The 23,790-nt window shown below is 44.0% G+C and overlaps 1 protein-coding gene across 9 annotated transcripts in view; it reads left to right on the forward strand.

Annotated features, from left to right (window-relative positions):
- ZFP90 (ZFP90 zinc finger protein) overlaps positions 1–23,790 on the forward strand; it is a 38,234-nt gene that overhangs the window by 14,063 nt on the left and 381 nt on the right. For 5 of the 9 annotated variants that reach the window (XR_004346853.1, XR_004346851.1, XM_032612463.1 and 2 more), the window contains one exon: positions 2,780–6,974. Coding sequence is in view for 4 of the 9 variants with exons in the window: in XM_032612463.1 (XP_032468354.1) it covers positions 2,780–4,422 (1,643 nt within the window). In the remaining 5 variants the exon portion in view is untranslated. Of the gene's footprint in view, positions 1–1,396; positions 6,975–7,000; positions 7,069–23,790 lie in introns of those variants that run through there. The other 4 variants (XR_004346852.1, XR_004346849.1, XR_004346850.1 and 1 more) reach the window with 4 other exon arrangements.

Below are 23,790 nucleotides of genomic sequence, written 5' to 3' on the forward strand. Positions count from 1 at the left end.
CTGCCTTCTGGTAGTTGCAGCTCTTTATTGTGTGCTGTAGACTCAGAATCATCCTTACTTGTACCCTGGTCACTTTTATTTTCTTCTCACAGGACCCCTCCACTTGTAAGTCCCACAACGTTCTTATTAGAGGTGTAAAATCTAGATTAATCATCTTGCATCTCCAGTCAGCACATATTGCTACATTGCCCATTATCCATTTCTCCCCTTGCCCATTAGAAATTACCAGGATTCCAGTCCCTCAGGCCAGACACCATAGTCAGTCTAGTCTTTTTCTTTCAACCCAAGTTATTTTCCTCCTTTGAGAAGTATCTTAGGTTTTCCTCCCTTTTAACTTGGACTGGTGACATCCTAAACCAAACCCCAGACTTAGATTATTATAATTCCCAGTTGAAATTGCTCACTGAATCTTATCTTTTTGTAATCCATACTGGATTTTTTAAATCATACTTTTATTGAGATATAATTCACATACCATAAAATTCACCCTTTTAAAGTGTACATTTCAGTGGTTGTTTTGGATATGTACAGAGTTGTGCAGCCATCACCACTATCTAAGCAGTACATGTTCGGCACCCCAATAAGAAATCTTATACGCACTAGCAGTCACTTTCCATTCCCCATACTCCCCAGCTCCTGGCAGCCATTAATCTACTTTTTATCTCTATGGATTTGCCTATTCTGGATATTTTCTATATATGGAATCATAATATGTAACCCTTTGTGACTGACTTCTTTCACTTAGCATAACGTTTCAAGGTTCATTCATGTTGTAGCATGTATTAGAACTTCATTCCTTTGTATTGCTGAGTAATATTTTATTGTATGGATATATCACATTTTGTTTATCTATTCATCACTTCATGGACCATATTGGATTTTAATGCTTTATCTTCCTAAACCAGCCACCTCTGAAAGAACTTTGCTATTACTCCCTGTAGCTCATTATAGGAAGCAGAAACTCCCTTGATTTAAAGGTCCCCATCATCCCTTCCGGTATTATCTTTCTATTCCTGCTAAAAAAAGCTCCACCTAGTTTAAACTTTTTCTTGATGTTCTCTGTAAGTAGCATATAGTTTCCCTCATTAGATAATACTTTGTGCCTATCCAAAACCATCTATTCTTTAAGTTCAAGGTCTGTCTAATCCATAAAACTTAATATATGCTAATATATGCTTAATATATGCTTAATATGCTAATATATTTATTTGTTTCTTCCTTGATCACAAATACCATTTATATCATCTCTACCACACAAATTCAGATTTAATATGTGCCATCTGATGGGTTTTTTCTTAAGTCATCAAAAGATTGAGTCTTGTTTTTATTCTTAGATTTTAAGCTCCTGGAGAGTCTATTATATTATATTTCTAAATATTTTCTATTTGTATTGCAGAGCATATAGAAGGCAGTCAGCAAATTACTTGATTGATTGTTATGGAATCTTGCTGGGAGAGAACTTTCTCATTCATTCATTCCAACAAACATTTCTTGAATGTCCGACTGAGAAGGATTCTAAAAGGAGTACAAAGCATTCTCTGTCCTCAGAAATTTAGAATTGAGTCTTGTTCCAGGGTAAGGAATTTGGGAGTTTAGGGCTCCTTAGTTACTGGGGTATTTTTTCCCCTCCTAATATTTTATTATGCAAATTTTCAAATATTTGAGAAGTTGAAAAAATTATACAGTGAACACCATATACCTACCACCATGGTGCTATAGTTGTTAACATGTTGTTATATTTGCTTTGTCACTTCGTCATATCTCTTCGTCTATTAATCTGTCTTACCTTTGATGCATTTCCTAGTGAGTTGCAGACATGAGTACATTTCACCCCTACGTGCTTCAGCATGTATATATCATTGGCTAGAGTTCAATATTTGTTCATAGTTCTTTTTTTTTAGAAAATATTATATACAGTGAAATATATACCTCTTATATATGTACCATCCATTTGATTTTGACAAGTGCATTCTCCCATCCAACCGAAACTTCTGTTGATATGGAACATCTCCGTCATTCCAGAAACCTCCCTCCCCTTAGTTTTTAAAAGGTTACCTTTCTTAGAACCTAGACATTAATTTTCTGCTATTAGTATTCTGAGGTTAAACAGAGGTTTAGAGATAGGTTTTTTAGGCAGATTAAAATAAATTGTTTTTGGTTAAGAGAGGTGATTAATGTAGAATCAGAACTCAAATAGACTAAAATCACAGCTCCGTGTGTAAGGGCAAGGATTATTTGCCTCCTGAAATATTACTTTTTTTTCTCTTTGGGAAGTATAGCCCTTGATCTCGGGTTATGTCAAAGAATCATTTCAGTTAGATCACTGGCTGTAGATTTTCTCTGCAGGGTTTGAAGATCTGAAGCCTCAGAGGGGACTTTAAAGAAATTATGAAATGAATGTATTAGGAAGATAGATTTCGTGGCAGTTTGTAAAATGGCCAAGAGGCATGGATAGCAGATAGGACTCTGCAAGACAGACCATGATCCTATTCCATTTGTATCTGTGCCTAACTCTCTCTTGCTCACCTGTTCCCTACTCCCTAACAAGCCCTCCTACATGGGCTTCCTCATTCTGGACTTATTCTTCTCTCTGGATCTGCAGTCTGCATTGTCACCTCTCTCCACTCTTCCTTTCTCCATTTTGGGTCTTCTCCTGAAGCTACAGGACTAATTTCAAAACATAGTGATGTATAACATATCTCTTTCACTTCCTCATTCCTGTAGCAGTTTGTTTTAACAGGAGGGAATAGGGGACTTTTGCACTTTGGATTTCTTTCAGACTGGAGGACCAGGCCTGAAGCCAAATCTTCAAATCAGCAGAGCATATCTGAAGTATCCCTTAGCACAGATGATCCCTCATGTGCCACATTAGAAGACACTTGGGATGTTAATGGCCAGTTAGAGAGGCACAAGGAAAACTGGAAGAGACATTTGGGGCCAGATGCATCCACCCAGAAGAAAATAATCACACCAGAGGAAGCTTGTGAGCAAAATAAATTTGTTGAAAATTCTAGATTGAACACAGACCTGGTTACACAACTGAACATTCCTCCAAGGTCTAATGAATGTGATACACTTGGGAGCAATTTGGGACATAATTCAGACTTACTCAGTCAGAATAATACCCTTGCAAAAAAGAAACCTTATAAATGTAATAAATGTAGAAAAGCCTTTATTCATAGGTCATCACTGACTAAACATGAGAAAACTCATAAAGGAGATGGAACTTTCCCCAACGGTACAGATCAGGGAATTTATCCTGGAAAGAAACACCATGAATGTACTGACTGTGGGAAAACCTTCCTCTGGAAGACACAACTTACTGAGCATCAGAGAATTCACACTGGGGAGAAACCCTTTGAATGCAATGTGTGTGGGAAGGCCTTCAGGCATAGCTCATCCCTCGGTCAGCATGAGAATGCTCATACTGGAGAGAAACCCTATCAGTGTAGTCTCTGTGGGAAAGCCTTCCAGCGCAGCTCCTCCCTTGTTCAACACCAGAGAATTCACACTGGAGAGAAACCATATCGATGTAATTTGTGTGGTAGGTCGTTTAGGCATGGCACATCCCTCACTCAGCACGAGGTCACACATAGTGGAGAGAAACCCTTCCAATGTAAGGAATGTGGGAAAGCCTTTAGTCGGTGTTCTTCCCTTGTGCAGCATGAGAGGACTCACACAGGAGAGAAACCTTTTGAATGTAGCATATGTGGGAGGGCTTTTGGTCAGAGCCCATCCCTTTATAAACATATGAGGATTCATAAGAGAGGCAAACCTTACCAAAGCAGTAACTACAGCATAGATTTCAAGAGCTCATCTCTTACTCAAGATGAAAACACTCTCACTGAAGTGAAATCCTATCATTGCAATGACTGTGGGGAAGACTTCAGTCACATTACAGACTTCTCTGACCATCAGAGGATCCACACTGGAGAAAACCCCTATGATTGTGAGCAGGCCTTTAGTCAACAATCTATTTCTCACCCTGGTGAGAAACCCTATCAATGTAATGTATGTGGGAAAGCTTTCAAAAGGAGTACGAGTTTCATAGAGCATCACAGAATTCATACTGGAGAAAAACCCTATGAATGTAATGAATGTGGAGAAGCCTTCAGTCGACGCTCATCACTGACTCAACATGAGAGAACACACACTGGAGAGAAACCCTATGAATGTATCGACTGTGGTAAAGCCTTCAGTCAGAGTTCATCCCTCATTCAGCATGAGAGAACTCATACCGGAGAAAAACCCTATGAATGTAATGAATGTGGGCGAGCTTTCCGAAAGAAAACTAATCTGCATGATCATCAGAGAATCCATACTGGAGAAAAACCCTACGCTTGTAAGGAATGTGGGAAAAACTTCAGTCGAAGCTCAGCTCTTACTAAACATCAGAGAATTCATACACGAAATAAACTCTAGGAACCTTGACATTAGGGAATGTGCCAAAAGCTTTAGCTAAAATATTGTTCTTATTCAGTATCAGAGGATTCTTACTGGAGAGAAAGCTTGAGAATGTCATGAATTGTGTGTGTGTATGTGTGCACATTGTGTGTGGAGAAAGCTCTGTGCTAGTAGACAGTGTTTTTTTTAATAAAAGCCACATTCTCTGGGACTTCCCTGGTGGTCCAGTGGTTATAAGACTCCACGCTTCCAACTGCAGGGGCACAGGTTCGATCTCTAGTCGGTGAAGATCCTGCGTGCCATGTGGTGCAGCCAAAAAAGAGAAAAAAAAAAAAGGGAAAAAAATAAAAGCCACATTCTCAGATCTGATTACAGACGTGTGTAAAAACAACTACAAACATATAACCTGTTAGAAATGGTATGCCTATATATTGGACTTTGTAAATTTTTTGAATATATGTTTGCAGGAGATCACCAACTTTCAACAATTTAACTTGTAACTCTCACTGTTTACAGCTTTTTAAAAAAATAAATAAAACTCCCATGGTAGTGACCAAAACTCATTTTTAAATTGCTTGACAGCTGCATTCAACTGCAGCTCTTACGTTAAATTTACCATGGAAACCAGTTTCACCTCCAGGAATTCACCATTCAAAGAATTAGATCAGCTGGTCCAACCGCTTCATTGTACAGATGAAGAAACTGAAAGCCAAAGATGTGAAGTGGTTGCACAGCATGATACAGTTTATAGCGGCAAAGCTGGGTGGAAAATGCAGGTCTCCTGGATCTTTGGCCTCATGGTCTTGCCACTGAAAAGATATTTTGGAATTCAGGGCTTTAAAATAAGTTTTAAAATAAATCAGATGCACAAATTTTTAATGAACGCTCAGGAGTTGAATACTTTGGGAATTCATAAAAGCATAAGAGGCAGCAAGACATATGCAAATTTGTCACACACTTATTTAAAGCAGCTTGTTGGAAGCTTACAAACCAAAATGTTAGAAATTATAAATAGTTGAACTACTAATGACTTTTTTCTTTTCCCAAGTATCATACTTCAGCTAAGGTATGTCAGTTTCATAGAATTAATAAGTCTTCCTACTGTGCTTTTCGTGATCCTCCCATGAAAAAGCACTGCCCCAAGCTTCCTGTATTGATTTGATCAATGGGAAAACAACACAGAACTAAGAGAAAAAAAGTTCCCCAAATTGGGCTTCCCTGGTGGCGCAGTGGTTGAGAGTCCACCTCTGGATGCAGGGGACACGGGTTCGTGCCCTGGTCCGGGAAGATCCCACATGCCGCGGAGCGGCTGGGCCCGTGAGCCATGGCTGCTGAGCCTGCATGTCCGGAGCCTGTGCTCTGCGACGGGAGAGGCCACAGCAGTAAGAGGCCCGTGTACCGCAAAAAAAAAAAATTCCTCAAATTAATTTTACTGTAGAGAAGTATAAATCCAATTATCCATTGCCATAAAATTTGCCTTTAAATCAGTTTATGGAATCATCATGTAGTGGGTCATTTTGTGTGCCAAGGAAATTTTCACCGTTAAAAAATTAACTTTTATGGCTCTGTGGTGCCTTACCATCAGTAAAGTGTGAGGTAAGCTTCAATAGCCCACTCTAATCCTTAATATCCCCTAAAGCCTCCCATGGCCTGTTCTAAAGGAATTTCCAGAATCTTTGTTCGTTCATTGGCACCAGTAGTGCAGAGAAATTTGGAAGCGACTGTAGAAATTGACCCTTTTCATGAAAGAGCCTCTGTTCCCCCCAAGATAAGCAAATTTTCCTGCCCTAATGATGAATCCTGGGGAGGAGTGATATGGGGTGGTGTTGATGGTGAACCTTTCCTACTGGCTTCTTTGCATGCTAGGTGGCAGGATCCATCATTTTTGTCTCATCCTGGACAACATGAGGCAGCTCCCAAACATCCTTCATAATTCTCTGCAGGAAAAATGTGCCTGGGGCCTGCAATGTGGGAAGTCCAGCCCAGTGAGTTTGTCGTATGTGGAGCAAGATGGGATGCTCTATAGCAGATCTGCCCTTCCAAGACTTTAACCATTCAAAAATACCTTGTTTATGATGTTCCACGCTTAGCATACGCCACAATGCCAAGACCGTGCCTGTGTTGTCTGATACATAGTTTGACAATGGGCAATTCTACTCGGAACCTCCTCTACTGATTGGCTAGGATGCCTATCAGGAACTCATTTTTCTGTTGATTGTTTGGGGATCCCCATAGTGGATTTTTTGCAAGAATGGCATGAATTGTAACCAGTTGAGTGCTACGCAGCTGTTGTGGAAGTTTATAAAGACTTAGTTCCAGAAGACCTAAAGGAGACCACTGGTTTGTGTGTGCAGCCTGGCCTAGATCCAACCAGTCTCTGAATCTCAGCATATCATCATTGGCAGGGAGGGCACCCAGGATGTATGTATGGCTGATTGAGCAGAGGATTCTCTAGTCCCAGCAACCATGCACCATGCACTTAATGAACACCGAGCTTCTAGGCCATATGAAATATATCCTTGTAACATTGTTGTATTATTTCAATAAATAGCCTTCTTAGTTGAATGGGAGTCAGTTTGTCTTTTTCCATTTTCAGAACTTGGCTAAGATTAAAGAGTGGTGCATCAAGGAAGAGGGATTAACTGCTAAACTCATCACAGCCAGGTGAGTTAATAGCATTTATTGATTGCTTACTACTTGAAAGACATTGTGCTAAGTACTATATAGCCATCATTTCATTTAATCCTTACAGGTCCCCTAATAGGTCTTGTGGTGTCTTGTCTTTGCCCAGCTTTTTCCCCACTCTTCCTCTTGTAACAATGCCTGCTGTACTGACCACAGGAACACAAGTCAGGACATCCTGGGGCTCAGTGATAGTTCCAGGAACAATTGAGCCAATCAGAGTCCTTTGACAGAATTTTTTCAAAATAGATTTAGCAAGGATACTTTAATTTGAGGTTGCTAGGCTGGTAAGGTGAAGGCCTAAAGTTGCCTGGAGCCTGATTCCTTACCAGAGCGGGGAGGTCTGTTGTAGCAGGAGAGGATGCAGCTGCCATGATGGTGTTCTCATTTCTCATTCCTGAGGTCCTTGGACTGGGCTCAATTTCTGAAGCTCTTCTGGGATTCAGTGGGCTCCCCACTATCAGTTGAATGAGTCCCCCTTTGTTATATTTCTGTTGCTTGCATTAAAGAAACTTAATGCATGTATTATATCTTTGTTTTATAATGGGGAGAAAAACCCAGAGAGGTAAAGTACTGCCCATGGCAGATTCAGACTTGGAACCCAGAACTGCCTGGCTGCAAAGGCAGAGCTCTTAACCTCTAAATTTCATGTCTCCAGAGCCATGCTATGTTCAAAGAGATGCATGTAACACAGTGTCGTTTGGGGGTGAGTGGATGAAGGGATATGGTGATAGGTTAGACGGGAGACCAAGTGGAAGCAAAATGATGAAGGGCCTTGGGATGTTTTTTTTGACTGTTTCAGTAAATTAAATCCCCCAGATTCACCCACACCCTCACACTTTAATATATAAGTTATTTGCATTTGCCTAGACTGTAGATAAAATCTTGTCTCATACTTAAATAAAAAACTTTCTTACAAATACTTTTCATGTTGCTACACAGTCTCATGATCCCATTAACAAACTCCCTACTGTTGCAATAATATTTGGATAGTTTGGGGCATTGGTTTTATAATGACATTGAATACTTTCACCTTTTTAAGCACCCCCAGTTTTTTTTTCTATAGAATTTTTTCTTAAAATATCCAGAGTGAGATAAATATCCAAAATGGGATTACTGGGTCAGCATGTATAGGTAAGTATAACCAGGTGTGAGATTCATGCAAGAATAAACTAGTTACAATAGTGCAGGAGTAATAGCTTCAAAATTGCAAAAGGGAAACGAGAAAACCAGTGTCCTACTCCTGGTGCCTGGGTGTATGTGGGGAAGGGCCCCAAGGTAGGCACTATGTCTGCCAGAGCATCTAGCACTTCTCTGTGCCAGCATGGATAATAAAACAATTCTGCAGTTATTAGGCATATTGATGCTGGTGATGCTTGGTTCTTTATAGCTGCAGTGGGCTTTTATAAATACTGAAATAGTTAATTCCTACCTGTTAAAAATGCAAATGTCACATCAGGGAAGGTTTTAATGACTGCCTGGCTAAATTGGTCTCCTTTTAAATTTTCATGGATTATTGTTAATGTCCTTCACCTTACCACAATTTGTATTTTTGATTATTTGTTTTCTCCCCACCCCACAGTAGATTGTGAGTGCCAGGAAGGCAGAGTCCACATCTATTTTGCTAACATTTTTTGTTCCCTTGATTATCACAATGCCAGGCACACAATAGGTACTTAATATAGTCTTGTTAGCAGTATAGTGGAGATATGTTGATAGAGAAAGAAGGCTAGTTTTTCAAAATGAAAAGATGCTCAATCTTGAAATCAGAATACTGCAAAACAGTGAGATACTATTTCATATCCATTAGGCTGGCAAAAAATTTAGAAGTCTGGCAGGGGGAAACTGAGAACTTTTATACACTGCTAGTGAGAGGGTTAATTAGTATAATCATTTGGGGGAGTAATTTGGTAATATCCAGTAAAATTGAAGTTAAGCATACTTGATGACCCATTGATTCCACTTCTAGATCTATGTGGTAGAGTAGAAGTACTCCCATGTGAGCACAAAGACATGTACAAGGATGATTATTGCAGCAGTGTTTGAAATAGTAAATATATGGACACAACATAAATGTCTGACAGTAAGTGAATGGGTTAATAAACCGTGGCATATTCTTAATATAATACAGTACTTCAGTAAAGAAACCAGAGCATCTGGAAACGAAAAAACATTCTAACTCGCCTATTCCGCTCCTGCACCCATGCAGCTAAATGTGGCTGCAGGAAACAGAGCCACAGTGACTAGTCGCACTTTAAATCCCTGACTGCTAACCTCAGGCATTTGTTTCCCTCGTCCAGTCGTTGTCCCAGTCTCCTAAGGTACTGTTGTATAGCTTCTGTCTTCTCAACCTCCAGCACTTCACCCCAGTCCTTACTCAGCTGGTGACCTTGTTTCCTAGATAACAGGAAAATAAAAGCAACCAGAAGGTAACTACTCACCTACGTGCATCTTGTCCCTGTGCTCTTCCTTTCTTTCCTGCTACTGTGGTTGACACTTTGTTCTCTTATCTAAGACCAGCTTCTCTCTGGTGTATTAGATCCTGTTCATAAACTAGAACATCATTCTTACAGTTGTCCTCTTTCCTGCATCTTTTTTTTCTTGTCTACTGAATTTTTCCTATCAGCATAATAACGTGATTTTTCTCATCTTAAATCTATATTTGTAAATATATTTAAATATTACACACACACACACACACACACACACACACACACACACACACACACACACACACACACACACACACAGCATCCCCCTCCACCTGCCACTTCATTCCCTAGTTAATAGGAATATTCCTCAATAGAGGTGTCTAATACTCATTGTCTCCAATTCCTCTCCTTCCAGTCTCTCTTGCACCCCCTCCAATTAGGTCTTTGTTTCTGCTTTTGTCAGAGGGTCACTGATGGACTCCATGTGGCTAAATCCAGTCGTATTTTTTCAGTCCTTTTTTTTTTTTTTTTTTACGGTACGCGAGCCTCTCACTGCCGTGGCCTATCCCGTTGTGGAGCACAGGCTCCGGACGTGCAGGCTCAGCGGCCATGGCTCACAGGCCCAGCCGCTCCGCGGCATGTGGGATCTTCCCGGACCGAGGCACGAACCCGCGTCCCCCACATCGGCAGGCGGACTCTCAACCACTGCGCCACCAGGGAAGCCCTTTTCAGTCCTTTAACTTGACCTGTCAGCATTATTTGGTACAGTTGATCACTTCCTCATCCTTGGCTTCCAGGTTATCACACCTAGATTTCCTTATACTTTATTGACAGCTACTTCTCCCAAGTTCTATATCTTCCCTTGCTCTAGACATAGGAATTCTTCTAGGGCTCCATCTTTGGATCTCTCTTCTTTTTCTACAGTCACCCTCATTGGGGCTCTCATCTACTCGCAAGACTTTAAATACCTGCTTGAAAATTTTATCTCCAGCCCAAGATTCCATACTCATAACCAACTGCCTACTTGACACCTCCACTTGGATTTCTAACAGACATCTCAAATTTAATATGTCCAAAAATGAACTAGCTCATGATCTCCCCTTCCCACCCTCATCATAAGCATGTTCCTACCTCAGCCTTCCCATCTGGGAAGAGGCAACCCCATCCTTCCAGTTGCTCAAGTCCCAAACTGGGGAACCATTCTTGATACCTTTCTTTCACACCCCACGTCCAAGGTTCAGTAAGTTCAGTCTGCCAGCTTGCAGGATATATGTGGATGGCCATTTCTTGTTGCCTCTACCATCCTAGGCCAAGTCACCATCATCATCTACGGTCCAGATATTTGCAATAAATAGCCTCCTAGTTGGTTTCCCTGCTTCCACCCGTGCCTCTCTATGTTCGAAGTTCAGCAGCCAGAGTGACACTGTAAAAGTCTAAGATTGTGTCACTCATCTTCTCAAAGCCCTCAAATAGCTCTCCACGAATAAAGACTAAAGTAAAAGCCCTATGCAGTACTGCCACTACGTGCCACCCTCCTGTATTATCTGTCTGACTCACCACTCGTCTTCTTTCTTGATCACTGTACTACGGCTCCACCAAACTCTCTGCAGTAACTTAAACACCCACAGCAAGCTTCCACTTCAGACGCTTTGCATTTGCTATTGACTCTTCCTGGAATCCTCTTCTTCTAAATGTCACCTGGTTTGGTTCCTCACCTCCTGCAGATCTTTGTTCAGTGAACCCTTCTTTGACTATCCTATTGAAATAGTAATCCCCTGGAATTCCCTGGTGGTTCAGTGGTTAGGACTCAGGGTTTTCACTGCCAAGGGCGCAGGTTCAATCCCTGGTCAGGGAACTAAGATCCCACAAGCCCCTTGACATGGCCAAAAAAAAAAAAAAAAAAAGCAATCCCCCTGCATGGCATGCTCCACCTCCCTTCCCAGCTTCATTTTCTCCATAATACCTACCACCACCTGACATTTACTTGTTCATTGTATGTCCTTCTCAAGAAGGTAAGCTCTGTGAGAGTAGAGATTTTGGGGGGTGTAAATTTTATTGAAGCACAACATATTTACAGAAAAGTATAAAAATAGCAAGTGAGCAGCTTGATGATTGAGAACAACAACTTGCGTATCTTGTTCAGTCCTCTGTACCCAGTACAGGAGATACTCAAATGTTTAATGAATGGTTGAACTGAGTGTACATGTTACTAACAAGGCTAACATTGAAAACAATTGAAAATAAAGTTGCAGAGGGATTACATACAGTGTGATAAAACTTTTAAAAATCCATATCACCTATTTTTTTTATCAACTCATATGAAGTAAAAGTAGGAAAGTATTAAAATACCAGCTTCAGAGTGGTGGTTTCCTCAGTAGCTAGTGGGGAAAGGGTTGGGAAGGGATAAAAGAAGACACATTTTTTTAATAAAAAAGCAAATCTGTCAAATTATTAATATTTGTTAAAAGAGGCTGATGCATATTTGTTGTATGTGTCTCTGTGAATGTTAAACTCTTTTACAGTTAGTCTGCCTCCCTGCTCTTACCTGGTCCCTTCTCATACAAAGCCACTTCCCTAGTTCCCCTCGGTACCATGAGCCTGTCTGACCTGTGCATCTAGCATGTCTGAAGCATTTAGGAGAAGGAATGATGGGCATTCATGCTCCCAAGGGCGAGAAGTCTGATCCAAGCCCAAGAAAGTGTCGGTCTTGGTACTGTCAAAGTCAAAGTATTCCTCCTCTCTAGAAATGTCATTTGAGGGAATAATTAAAAAGAAGGGGAGGGCAGGGGCACAGAGGGCTTCCTGTAGATAAGCAACATAAGTGATTATTGGCAGGAGTTGGTGGAAGGAAAGAACCAATTTTTGCTAGCAAATTGTAGGGAAAGCCCTGTAATTTTGGAAAAACACTTTTTTTTTTGGACAAACATTTTAATGGATAAAGGAGCCAAGAAATTTGGACCTGATATAAAGATGGTATTTTATTCTGATATGACCAGATAAGTATTAGTTGTAGTAATTAATGGAGGTTTTGTTTTACCATGTGCTTTAAGAAACTAGCAATTACCAATTGTTCTTGAATTTTAATACTCATTTTCAGAAGTTAAGAGTTGTCAGAGTTTTGGCATGGACTTTTCTTAGAATTTCTTTCTAAGTTGGCTTAGAATTGCTGATAAAGCCTGAAAGGTGAAAAAAGTCATATTCCCCTACATTCTAAAGGGTACCACAAGGACTGGACACATGCTCCCACAGGATTCACTAGGAAGTGAGAAATTCACAACCTCTCATTCCTAGGCCCCCACTGACAAATAACCGTGCAACAGGGTCAGATCCAGAGGAGGGGATCCTTGTGGTGGTAGGGTGAGTCCCCTGGCCCTCCCCACAGGGCCGCGGGAATCAGGCACCAAGAGAATGACTGGAGATATTGTGGGCATCTGACATCACTGGAGCTTGCTGTCTTTATCTCCAGCAAAACCACAAGCCCACTTCAGGGCTACTACTCCGAGTTCTTAGGAGAGCTTGCACGTGCGCCTGAAGAGTGGGTATTCGGTGGTAAGGAGGTGGGGGGGAATGTGACAGACAGGTGCCTGCAACTGTCTGGAGATTTCTGAATGGAGGGGTGTTCTGGTGGAGTAACCCCACCAGCAGAATGTGAAGGCCTCTGAGCATCCGCCTTTGTGCTGTGCCTTGGAAAAAAAGGACAGGCCCACTCTCTCCGATTTCTTTGCTGTCAGAGGTCACAAAACAGGATTTCAGTGGATCCTGGGTGGGGTGACCCTATGTATTACTGATCAGCTAAACCAGGACCATCGAGCTCATTCTCAAGGGGGAGCTAACCAGACGGGAAGCTGGGACTGTGCTGACAAACTGGGAGATATGTTTATCCTACGCCTGAGCTCCCCGGAGGAAAGAAGTCAGAGGGTGGGCAGGAGCAATGGTTCTGTGTCCCAGGGGCTGCCCCACCAAACTAGTGACCCACCTGGAGAGGGGGTGGAGGTGAGGACAGAACTAGGCTACCCCTCTCTGAGTGAATATAGTGGGCTGGGATGAAGCTGCACACAGCCCACAGACTGGCGCGCATCTCCTGTGAGGAGGCCGCCTGCTGGGGCAGGCCACCGGCCCTGGGCCCAACAGGACTGACACAGCGGACCGGCACCTTCCTTCTTAGCCCTCACCTGACCCACGCGGGCTGGGCATGCGGGCATCTAAGAATCAGGTATGAATTTCGAGTTTTGAACTGGTCTCAACTAAGTTTTAATAACCGTAAGTAAGCACAAAATTGCTTTTTCTCAGGTTATGAGCTCCTAAAGGGGATTTGATAGCCTGGCGAGGGCGAGAAAGCCGTTTAAAATGGTGACACCAGACAGATTAGGTTTATACCACCAAATTTAGACTTAATAATAGAAAATCTGGGTGTTCCTTTTAAAGAGGTGTCAAAGGAAGCCCACTTGGACTTCCCTGTGGGTCCAGTGGTTAAGACCACGCTTCCACTGCAGGGGACAGGGGTTCCATCCCTGGTGGGGGAACTAAGATCCCGCATGCCTCCGGGCCAAAACCCACTTGCGTCCCCTAACACTGTAGGAGTGCTGGGTAGGGAGTGTAGTCCACCTAGTGCGGGCCACCCGCTTGCAAAGGGAGCAGCCTCCCAGGTCTCCAGGCGCTGCGCGGCTGCAGACTACATTTCCCGAAAGCCTTGGCGGTGGTGCGCTTCGGTTCCTGGTTTGACGTATTCCGCCTCTGACTGGGGCGCTCGTGGGAGAGGAATGTGGCCCTGGCTCATGCTATGGTCATTTTCGACATGCGCAGAGGCGAATGCGTGCCGCTTGGTGTTCGCTCCCTCTTAAGAAAGTGAAGAGGCAAGAGCTCGAGCGCGCGCAGGGTATTTGCCCTGCACTCTGCTCCCGGGGCCAGGCCATCTCCTATCACGTGATCTGCTGGACAATTTGGGGGGACGTTGAATCATATGAGGTAGTCTAGGTAAGTGGAGAAGCTTAAGGTAACAATAGCTCCCCTCTCTGAAAAAAAAGTTTGGCTTTTCCTGAGGGGCTGTAAGTTTCTACTCCCCCGAAACACGGTCATAAAACCAGAAACACCATCTCCTTTTCCTCTCTCCTCCCGTCTGCTCTCTTCCTCGGTACAGGAAGCGTCCTGTGCAGCTAGGCTGGAGGGAGAATAATGAAGCCTTGAGTGAAGGGTTACACTCATGGTAATGGTAGTCTAGGTAATTAGGACCAACTCTTCCATGGAAAATAACTTAAGCTGGATGAAACGTTGAAAAAAGCATTGCAAAGAGCTAACAGGAGAGTGAAGAATTAAGGGTCAGACTCTAGGAGAAGCAAGAGACTAAAGTCATAATCCCAACACTCAAAGCTGCTTTTGCCTGAAGGCATTTGCTGGTGGAAAGAGACACCTGTGAAAGCCAGCAGTAAAGTTGGTGGACTTGCAGTATAAGGCGTACAAGTGTAAAAGTGTTGAAAGCTGGGAGTCTGAATAATCACCCCACATTTGAACTGGGACCCCAAATGAAGACATGCTCAAGAAAATGTTAAACAGGAGATAAGCCCTGGCATAGACATGTCTCCCAAATTCAGGTTGTCTTGGAGGTGTAGAGATCCTCAGCCTTCAAACTCTATAACATTGACCTAGTGGTGTGCCCGGGTGTCTGACAAAAGCAAATGGAAATGATCCTTAGAGAAGGGTATCATCATCGTAGACATCAAAGTACTCACACACACACTTCATTTTTAGTAACTTCCAGCACATTCTCAAAGATAACTAGATACACAAGGACATAAGAAATCGTGAAAGAACATGCAGAATTAATAAACAAACACAGACCCAAACACTTCTGGAATAATCAGAGAAAGAGTATAAAATAGCAATTCTTAGTATTTTTAAAGAGATAAAAGACAAGGTTGAAAATATCTACAAAAACAAGCTTTAAAAATTGGCCTAGCAGTTTAGAAAAAATAACCAAATAGATTGTTTTTTTTTTAAAAAAAAAAGCTAATTTAGGGCTTCCCTGGTGGCGCAGTGGTTGGGAGTCTGCCTGCCGATGCAGGGGACGCGGGTTTGTGCCCCGGTCTGGGAGGATTCCACGTGCCGCGGAGCGGCTGGGCCCGTGGGCTGTGGCCGCTGGGCCTGCGCGTCCCTCAGTGGGAGAGGCCACAGCGGTGGGAGGCCCGCGTACCGCAAAAAAAAAAAAAAAAAAAGCTAATTTAAAAAAACAATAGCTATCTGTTTGGACAGCAAATTAAACATAAAAGAAGAGAGAATGAACTGGAATATCGGTGAGAAGAAATTGTCCAGAAACTATTATTGCACAGAGACAATGAGATGGAAAGTATAGAAGACAAAGTAAAATACCTTAAGCCATTGGGTAGAAAACCCAACATAAATTTAATCAGATTCCCAGAAGGAAAATACCGAACAATCTATATGAAAAACATACCAAGCTACAGATTCAAGAAGCCCAATGAAACTCAAGGAGCACAAATAAAAATAAGTCCACAACAGATACATCACGGTGAAACAATAAAATATAAAAGGTAAATAAAATCTTAAAAGCAATTAGAGAAAAAGATCAATTAACTTCAAGAAGTAACATCTGACTTCCCAATAGCATCTGTGGAAGCCATACGAATGGGGAATGAAATCTTCATTGTGCTTAAAATATCTGTCAACCTAGAAGTATGTATACAGCAAAATCTTTCAGGAATGGAGACACAAGTATCTTATACAGCTAAAAACGGTCAATACTTCTTGCTCTCTGAGAGACCTGGCGCAAACTTCTTTTAAATGGGGCTACCATTGTCCCACCTGTTGGGACTTAATGCTGGGATTGAGTTAATATCTGTATAGGACTTTGCTCCTTGCCCGCTCGTAGTTGGTGTTCTTTAAAATGTTTGGTCCCAAGGTGAACAAGCTGGGATTGTGGGGGTGCTGCCCTTGCGGGGAACTCTCCCCGAGCGCGTCCTGATGGGAGCGAGTGCTGCAGGGTCCTGCTGCCCGTCTCCCGGCCCGGACAACGCGTGCCTGCCGGTGGCCACGAGGGGGCGATGCCACACCGCAGTGGGTGCCCGGGAGGCCACAGAACTTGCACCAGGTGAGCCTATTGCCGGCTTCCTCTCCTCTTTCTTCTTTCCCTTCCCGCCTTTAAAGGATGATGGAATTTTCGCAGCATCTACATAACGATATACTCCATCCACAAGGGATGCACCTGAGGGGGAGAGATCTGGAACACCTGGCAATAGGGCCGATCAGCGTCAGCGTCGGCTGTGGTCAGACCTGCAAATCTCAGGCAACACTGTCATAAATAATGCAGGAGGGGCTCAGTACCTCCGTGGGCAAAGTGGGTTTTTTTCCCACAACTTTTTCTTCAAAAAAAATTCAAACAGAAACGTTTTCAAAACTGTACAATCAACAAACATTCATATATCTTTCATCTGGATTCACTGTCAATCCAATTTGCCAGGTTATTTACACACACATTTTATTTTGTTTTGGCTGAACCGTTTTAGACCTACTTGCAGACATCCTGACACTTTACACCTAAAATACTTCACCCTGCATCTCCTAAGATCAAGGACATTCTCACATGCAGCCACAATACCATTATCACACCTGAGACGCTCAGCATGGATATAATTAAATACAATTAAATGATATACAGTTCCATATTTAAATTTCCCCAATTATTCCAGTTTTGTCCTGTATAGCTGTAAATTTGTTTTGTTTGTGATCCAGGACCTGATCAATGGTCACCTCATTTTTTCTTTCATGACTTTTTTTTTTTTTTTTTTTTTTGCAGTATGCGGGCCTCTCACTGTTACAGTGGCCTCTCCCGTTGCGGAGCACAGGCTCCGGACCCGCAGGCTCAGCGGCCATGGCTCATGGGCCCAGCCGCTCCGCGGCATATGGGATCTTCCCAGACCGGGGCACGAGCCCGTGTCCCCTGCATCGGCAGGCGGACTCTCAACCACTGCACCACCAGGGAAGCCCCTTTCATGACATTTTTGAAGAGTCCAGGGAAGTTGTCTTGTAGAAGAGTCTACCATCTGAATCTGTCGCCTATTTATTCTTTATGATTAGATTCAAGAAAGTCAGTTTTGTGTAAATACTGCATAGGCCATGTTATCTTTTTCCCATTACATCGTATCAGGAGGCCCATCACATAGGCCTGGACTATATTAGTGACACTAAGTTTGATCACTGGGCTACATGTGACAGTTTCCTGTCATAAACAATACTCTTTAAACATTAACTCCCCATTTCCCCCTCTCCAGCCCTTGTCAGTTATACCACCATTATACTTTCTATGATTTTGACTACTCTAAATACCTCATATATTTATTTATTTATTTTTGGCTGTGTTGGGTCTCCGTTTCTGTGCGAGGGCTTTCTCTAGTTGCGGCAAGCGGGGGCCACTCTTCATCGTGGTGTGCGGGCCTCTCCCTGTCGCGGCCTCTCTTGTTGCAGAGCACAGGGTCCAGACGCGCAGGCTCAGTAGTTGTGGCTCACGGGCCTAGTTGCTCCGCGGCATGTGGGATCTTCCCAGACCAGGGCTCGAACCCATGTCCCCTGCATTAACAGGCAGATTCTCAACCACTGCGCCACCAGGGAAGCCCTAAATACCTTGTATAAGTGGAATCATACAGTATTTTTCTTTTTGTGAGTTGCTTATTTCACTTAGAATAATGTCTTGAAGTTTTATCCATGTTATAGCATATTACAGAATTTCCTTCCTTTTTAAGGCCAAATAATATTCCGTGGAGTGTATTGGATTGGTCAAAAAGTTTCTTTCGGGCTTTTCTGTAACACCGTACAGAAAAACCCAGAGGAACTTTTTGGCCAACCCAATATATACCACTTTTCGGTAATCTATTCATCAATCAGACACTTGGGTTGCTCCCATGTTTTAGCTATTGTGAATAATGCTACTATGAACATGGGTGTACAAATGTCTCTTCAAGACCCTGAAGAGGGTCTTGGATAATTCTTAATTCTTTTGGATATAGAATTGCTGGCTCATATGGTAATTCTATTTTTAATTTTTTGAGGAACTTCCATACTGCTTTCTACAGCGACTGAACCATTTTACATTCCTACTAACTGCACAAGGGTTCCAGTTTCTCCACATCCTTGTCAACACTTACTGTTTTCTGGGGTTTTTTTAAAATAAATTTATTTATTTATTTTTTGGCTGCGTTGGTTCTTGGATGCTCTGTCGCGGTGCGTGGGCTTCTCGTTGCGGTGGCTTCTCTTGTTGCGGAGCACAGGCTCTAGGCGCATGGGCTCTAGAGCTCAGGCCCAGTAGTTGTGGTGCACGGGCTTAGTTGCTCTACGGCTTGTGGGATCTTCCCAAGGCAGACTCTCGACCACTGCGCCACCAGGGAAGCCCCACAAAATTTTAAAAAACAAAATGTAGTGGTTTTTAAAAAAATGTTTATTTATTTATTGTCTGTGTTGGGTCTTTGTTGCTGCCTTAGGGCTTTCTCTATTTGCAGAGAGCGGGGCTTCTCCTGTTGCGGAGCACGGGCTCTAGGTGCACGGGCTTCAGTAGTTGTGGCTCATGGGCTCTAGAGCGCTGGCTCAGTAGCTGTGGCTCATGGGCTTAGTTGCTCCACGCATGTGGGATCTTCCCGGACCAGGGATGCAACCTGTGTCCCCTGCATTGGCAGGCCATTCTTATCCACTGCGCCACCAGGGAAGCCCAAAATGTAGTTTCTTAAAGAAAAAAAAACTTTAATTTATTGAGCAACTACTAGGTTCAAAAAGCTTAACATTCATTATCTACTTTAATCCTCACTTCACCCCTTTAATCACTTGCCACCACTCTGCCCTTTGTCTACTCCACTCCAGTCACACTGGCCTCCCTACTGCCTTCTTTTTTGGGGGGGCGGGGAGGGCGTGGCTGTGTTGGGTCTTTGTTGCTGTGTGTGGGCTTTCTCTAGTTGCGGTGAGCAGTGGCTACTCTTACTTGTGGTGCGTGGGCTTCTCATTATGGTCACCCCTTACCCGGCTCCCTTTAATGTGAGGAACCTGCCCGCAGAGCGGGCGCGTTCGGTGGGGCCGAGCTAAGACTGTGTCCAAGGCGTGCACGAGGGCTCCATCGCCCCTTCCATCTCCAGGGAATCTCCGGAGTAGCCCCCACCGGCCTCAACACATGGGAATCGGCGGTCACCGACGTAGAGCTGGCCGCCACTCGAACTCCCCTCCCCCCCAATCCATCCCCGCTCCCCACGCCCCTTCTCCGGCTCGCCACTCTCGGCGCTCGCCTCTCTCCGCCCTGGCCCCACGTGCGCGCGTGCTCGGGTGCTCTGCCCGGGAAGTGCTGGCGGGAGCAGCGACAGCGGCGGGAGGTTCGGTTGTCGCCCGTTGCAGCATGGCGCCGTGCTTGTTGGCCGCCATTGCAGGTCAGGCTGCAGGGAGGGAGGGCCGAGCCTGGAATGGGGGCGAGGGTGCGAGGGAGCGGGAAACTAGGGAGCTGGGGCCGGGCGGGGCACGCGGCTCGAGGAGAAGAATGGCGAGCCGAGGGGCACGGAGCAGGGGAGCGGCGGGCGGGGGAGGGGAGGCCGGGAAGGGGGAGGGGAATGGGGAGGGCCGTGCAGAGGTGAGGGCGACCCAGAGGGGCCCCTGGTAGGAAGGCTGGGAGTTTGGAGAAGGGAGCAATGTGGAGTCAGAAGGCGGAGGGAAGGAAGGGAGCGAGCAGGGCAGAGCGGGAGAAAGGCTGAAGGAGTGGCCGAGCGTGGGCGGAGGACGAAGGGGGCGGCGCGGGCCGGAACCTCGAGGTACGTGCAGAAAGGGACTCTTCCCTGTGTGGGGAGGGAGCCCAGCACGGGATGCTTGCAAGAGTGGGGTAGAACTGGAACCCAGGAAGTAGCGGGAACATCAGAAAGGAGACTTAGCCGGGTATAGGACTGTGAGGTTCCTTCGAGGGGACATTTTAAGTCGTGGGGGAGAGGCTGCCGGGAGCGGTAATTAGTAGGGTGGTTGGAAGGAAGAGACAGTCTGGAGAGTGATCCAGCTTCATTTGTGGGCAGAGTGAGAGACGAGATAAGAGTGGGGTGGAGTCGGGTCCTGGAGGAGCGAAGTACTTAAGAATTGAGGGGGGAATTAGGGAACGATTTGGAAAATGAGGGTGGTAGAGGGATAACGTTTAAAGAGTAATCTTTGGGAGGAGGGAGAACGGTTTGGAAAGACTATTCCGGGGGTGGGGAGTGGAGGAAGGCAGTTTAAAGAATAGTTTCCTTGGGAGGTAGGAGAAAGTGTAAACAGCTTGGTGAGAGGCCCTAGAGAAATTTTCAGGGTAATTTGGAGGGGGATGGGGAAGAGAGGGGAAGCGGTGGAGAAGTCCCAGAAAGTGGGCGGGGTTAGAAACAGGAAGTGTTTGTAGGTCAAATTGAAGGGAGGGGAGGGGGTCAGGGAGAGGGTGGAGAAGATGGGGGCTGGTGGGAGGGGAATCCAGTACAGAGGGAGACCTCAAGTAGAGCTATAAAGGAAGGGGCTTTGGGGAAGATAGGGTGCCACAGCAGTAGGAGGAGGAAGGGTAGAAGGGGCCACAGAGTAGCAGAAGGTGCAGAAAACTGGAGTAACTCAGATCGACTGAAGCCATCTTTTCTGCCCATTGTCTACAAATACCAGTAATTGATTCCCTCCTCATGGGAATCTTAAAATGTGATAGGAAAGTAAAAAAAAAGTTTGGCCAAAAAGTTCGTTCGGTTGTTTCAACAAGATGACTCTAGTAGGGCTTAGTTTCTTTAACTTCATTCAAAACAATTTTGCTAGATTATATTGTGGCAGCATTTTAAAAAAACTTACAAGGAAAAAAAAAAGCAACATTTTTGGCATATTATGCTTTATTTCAAGAAAGGTAGAAACGCAACTGAAACAAAAAAAAGATTTGTGCAGTGTATGGAGAAGGTGCTGTGACTGATCGAACGTGTCAGAAGTGGTTTTTGAAGTTTCTTGCTGGAGATTTCTTGCTGGACCATGCTCCACAGTTGGGTAGACCAGTTGAAGTTGATAGCGATCAAATCGAGACATTAATTGAGAACAATCAACGTTATACCACGCGGGAGATAGCTGACATACTCAAAGTATCCACATCAAGCGTTGAAAATCATTTGTACCAGCTTGGTTAAGTTAATCGCTTTGGTGTTTGGGTTCCACCTAAGTTAAGCGAAGAAAACCTTCTTGACCGTATTTCCACATGGGATTCTCTACTTAGACGTAACAAAAATGTTCCGTTTTTAAAACAAATTGTGACGGGCAATGAAAAGTGGATACTGTACGGTAATGTGGAATGGAAGAGATCGCCGGGCAAGTGAAATGACCCACCACCAACCACACCAAAGGCCGATCTTCATTCAAAAATGGTGATGTGTATATGGTGGGATTGGAAAGGAGTCCTCTATTATGAGCTCCTTCCAGAAAACCAAACGATTAATTCCAACAAGTACTGCTCCCAGTTAGACCAACTGAAAACAGCACTTGACGAAAAGCGTCCGGAATTAGTCAACAGAGAACGCATAATCTTCCATTAGGATACTACAAGACTGAATGTTTCTTTTTTTCTTTTTTTTTTTTTTGCTGTACGCGGGCCTCTCACTGTTGTGGCCTCTCCCGTTGCGGAGCACAGGCTCCGGACGCACAGGCTCAGCGGCCGTGGCTCACGGGCTCAGCCGCTCCGCGGCATGTGGGATCTTCCCAGACCGGGGCACAAACGCGTGTACCCTGCATCGGCAGGCGGACTCTCAACCACTGCGCCACCAGGAAAGCCCCAAGACTGAATGTTTCTTTGATGACCAGGCAAAAACTGTTACACCTTGGCTGGGAAGTTCTGATTCATCCGCCATATTCACCAGACATTGCACCTTCGGATTTCCATTTATTTCGGTCTTTACAAGATTCTCTTAATGGAAGAATTTTCAATTCCCTGGAAGACTGTAAAAGACACCTGGAACAGTTCTTTGCTCAAAAAGATAAAACGTTTTGGGAAGATGGAATTATGAAGTTGCCTGAAAAATGGCAGAAGGTAGTGGAACAAAATGGTGAATACGTTATTCAATAAAGTTCTTGGTGAAAATGAAAAATGTGTCTCTTATTTTTACTTAAAAACCGAAGGAACTTTTCGGCCAGCCCAATATTATCCACTTTATACGTAGGTAAACTAAGCTCAGAAGAATGAAATAATTTGCCCAAGGTCATGTAGCTAATAATGGTGGAGTCAGTTCCATCTCACACTCAGAATAAAGCCCAAGTTCTTTTGACAAAGAGCTACAAGGACCTCTCTGATCTGAGCCCTGCCTGCCCCCCTAATCAACTCAAACACAAGTTTATTCCTACCTCAGGGCCTTTACACCTGCTATTTTTTCTCCGAAACTGCTTTTCACTGGGCTGGCTCCTTCTTACCCTTCAGGTCTTGATTCAAATACAAGGCTTTCCTGATAACACAATGACTTTTTGTCTCTTTAACCCATTTTAGTTTACATGTTGTATTTTTTATTTGCTTACTGTCTAACATCTGTTCCCACTACTCCCACCCCTCATGAGGACAGGGGCTTTGCCTGCTTTGTTCACTGCTATATCCTTAATGCTGGCACATAGTAGGTGCTCAATAAGTATTTGCTGAATGAATGACCTTACAGGGAGGTAAAACAGTTAAAAACAATCTAACTCAGTTCTTTGGGCATCTTGAAATAACAATTCTTGCATGGTGAGCTTCGAAGATTAAAAAAAATAAAAGAAGTCACAAGGCCTAGAACCACAGGATATACTTTCGATTCTCTCACCACTCACAGGCTGGACCTGGGGGTGTTCACAGGGCTCTGTGCTCTGAGAGCCCTTTGTCTCCAGAGAAGGAGGAACCCTGGCAGGAAGGGTGAGCAATCCACCAGCACCACTATTTGGGTAATAACTAGGCCTTTTCTTCCCAGGCTTGTTCTGCTGCTCCCCACACCCCTTGCCACAGGCAAAAATCTTCTCTATTTAACCAGGAACTGGAGCTCTCTGAAGACCCTGGAGGTCAACCATGAATTGAATAAGATGTGACAGGCAGAGAGAGCAGTACTTGATGAGGGAGGCTGAGTTCTTGTGATCTTGGACAAGGAAACTTTTCTTTCTCTCCCTTTTTTTTTTTTGCTGGTGGGGGGTTGGCTACCATGGGGGCTTGAGTAAAGAGAGTTGAATTAATCATCTCAGTTCCCAGCCCACTCTCTTAACTGGTTTGTACAAGGCTTCTCTCTGGTTTTATTAATTCACACATTCATTCATT

The sequence above is a fragment of the Phocoena sinus genome, chromosome 19 (genome assembly GCF_008692025.1).
Source record: "Phocoena sinus isolate mPhoSin1 chromosome 19, mPhoSin1.pri, whole genome shotgun sequence".
NCBI classification, from domain to species: Eukaryota; Metazoa; Chordata; class Mammalia; order Artiodactyla; family Phocoenidae; genus Phocoena; species Phocoena sinus.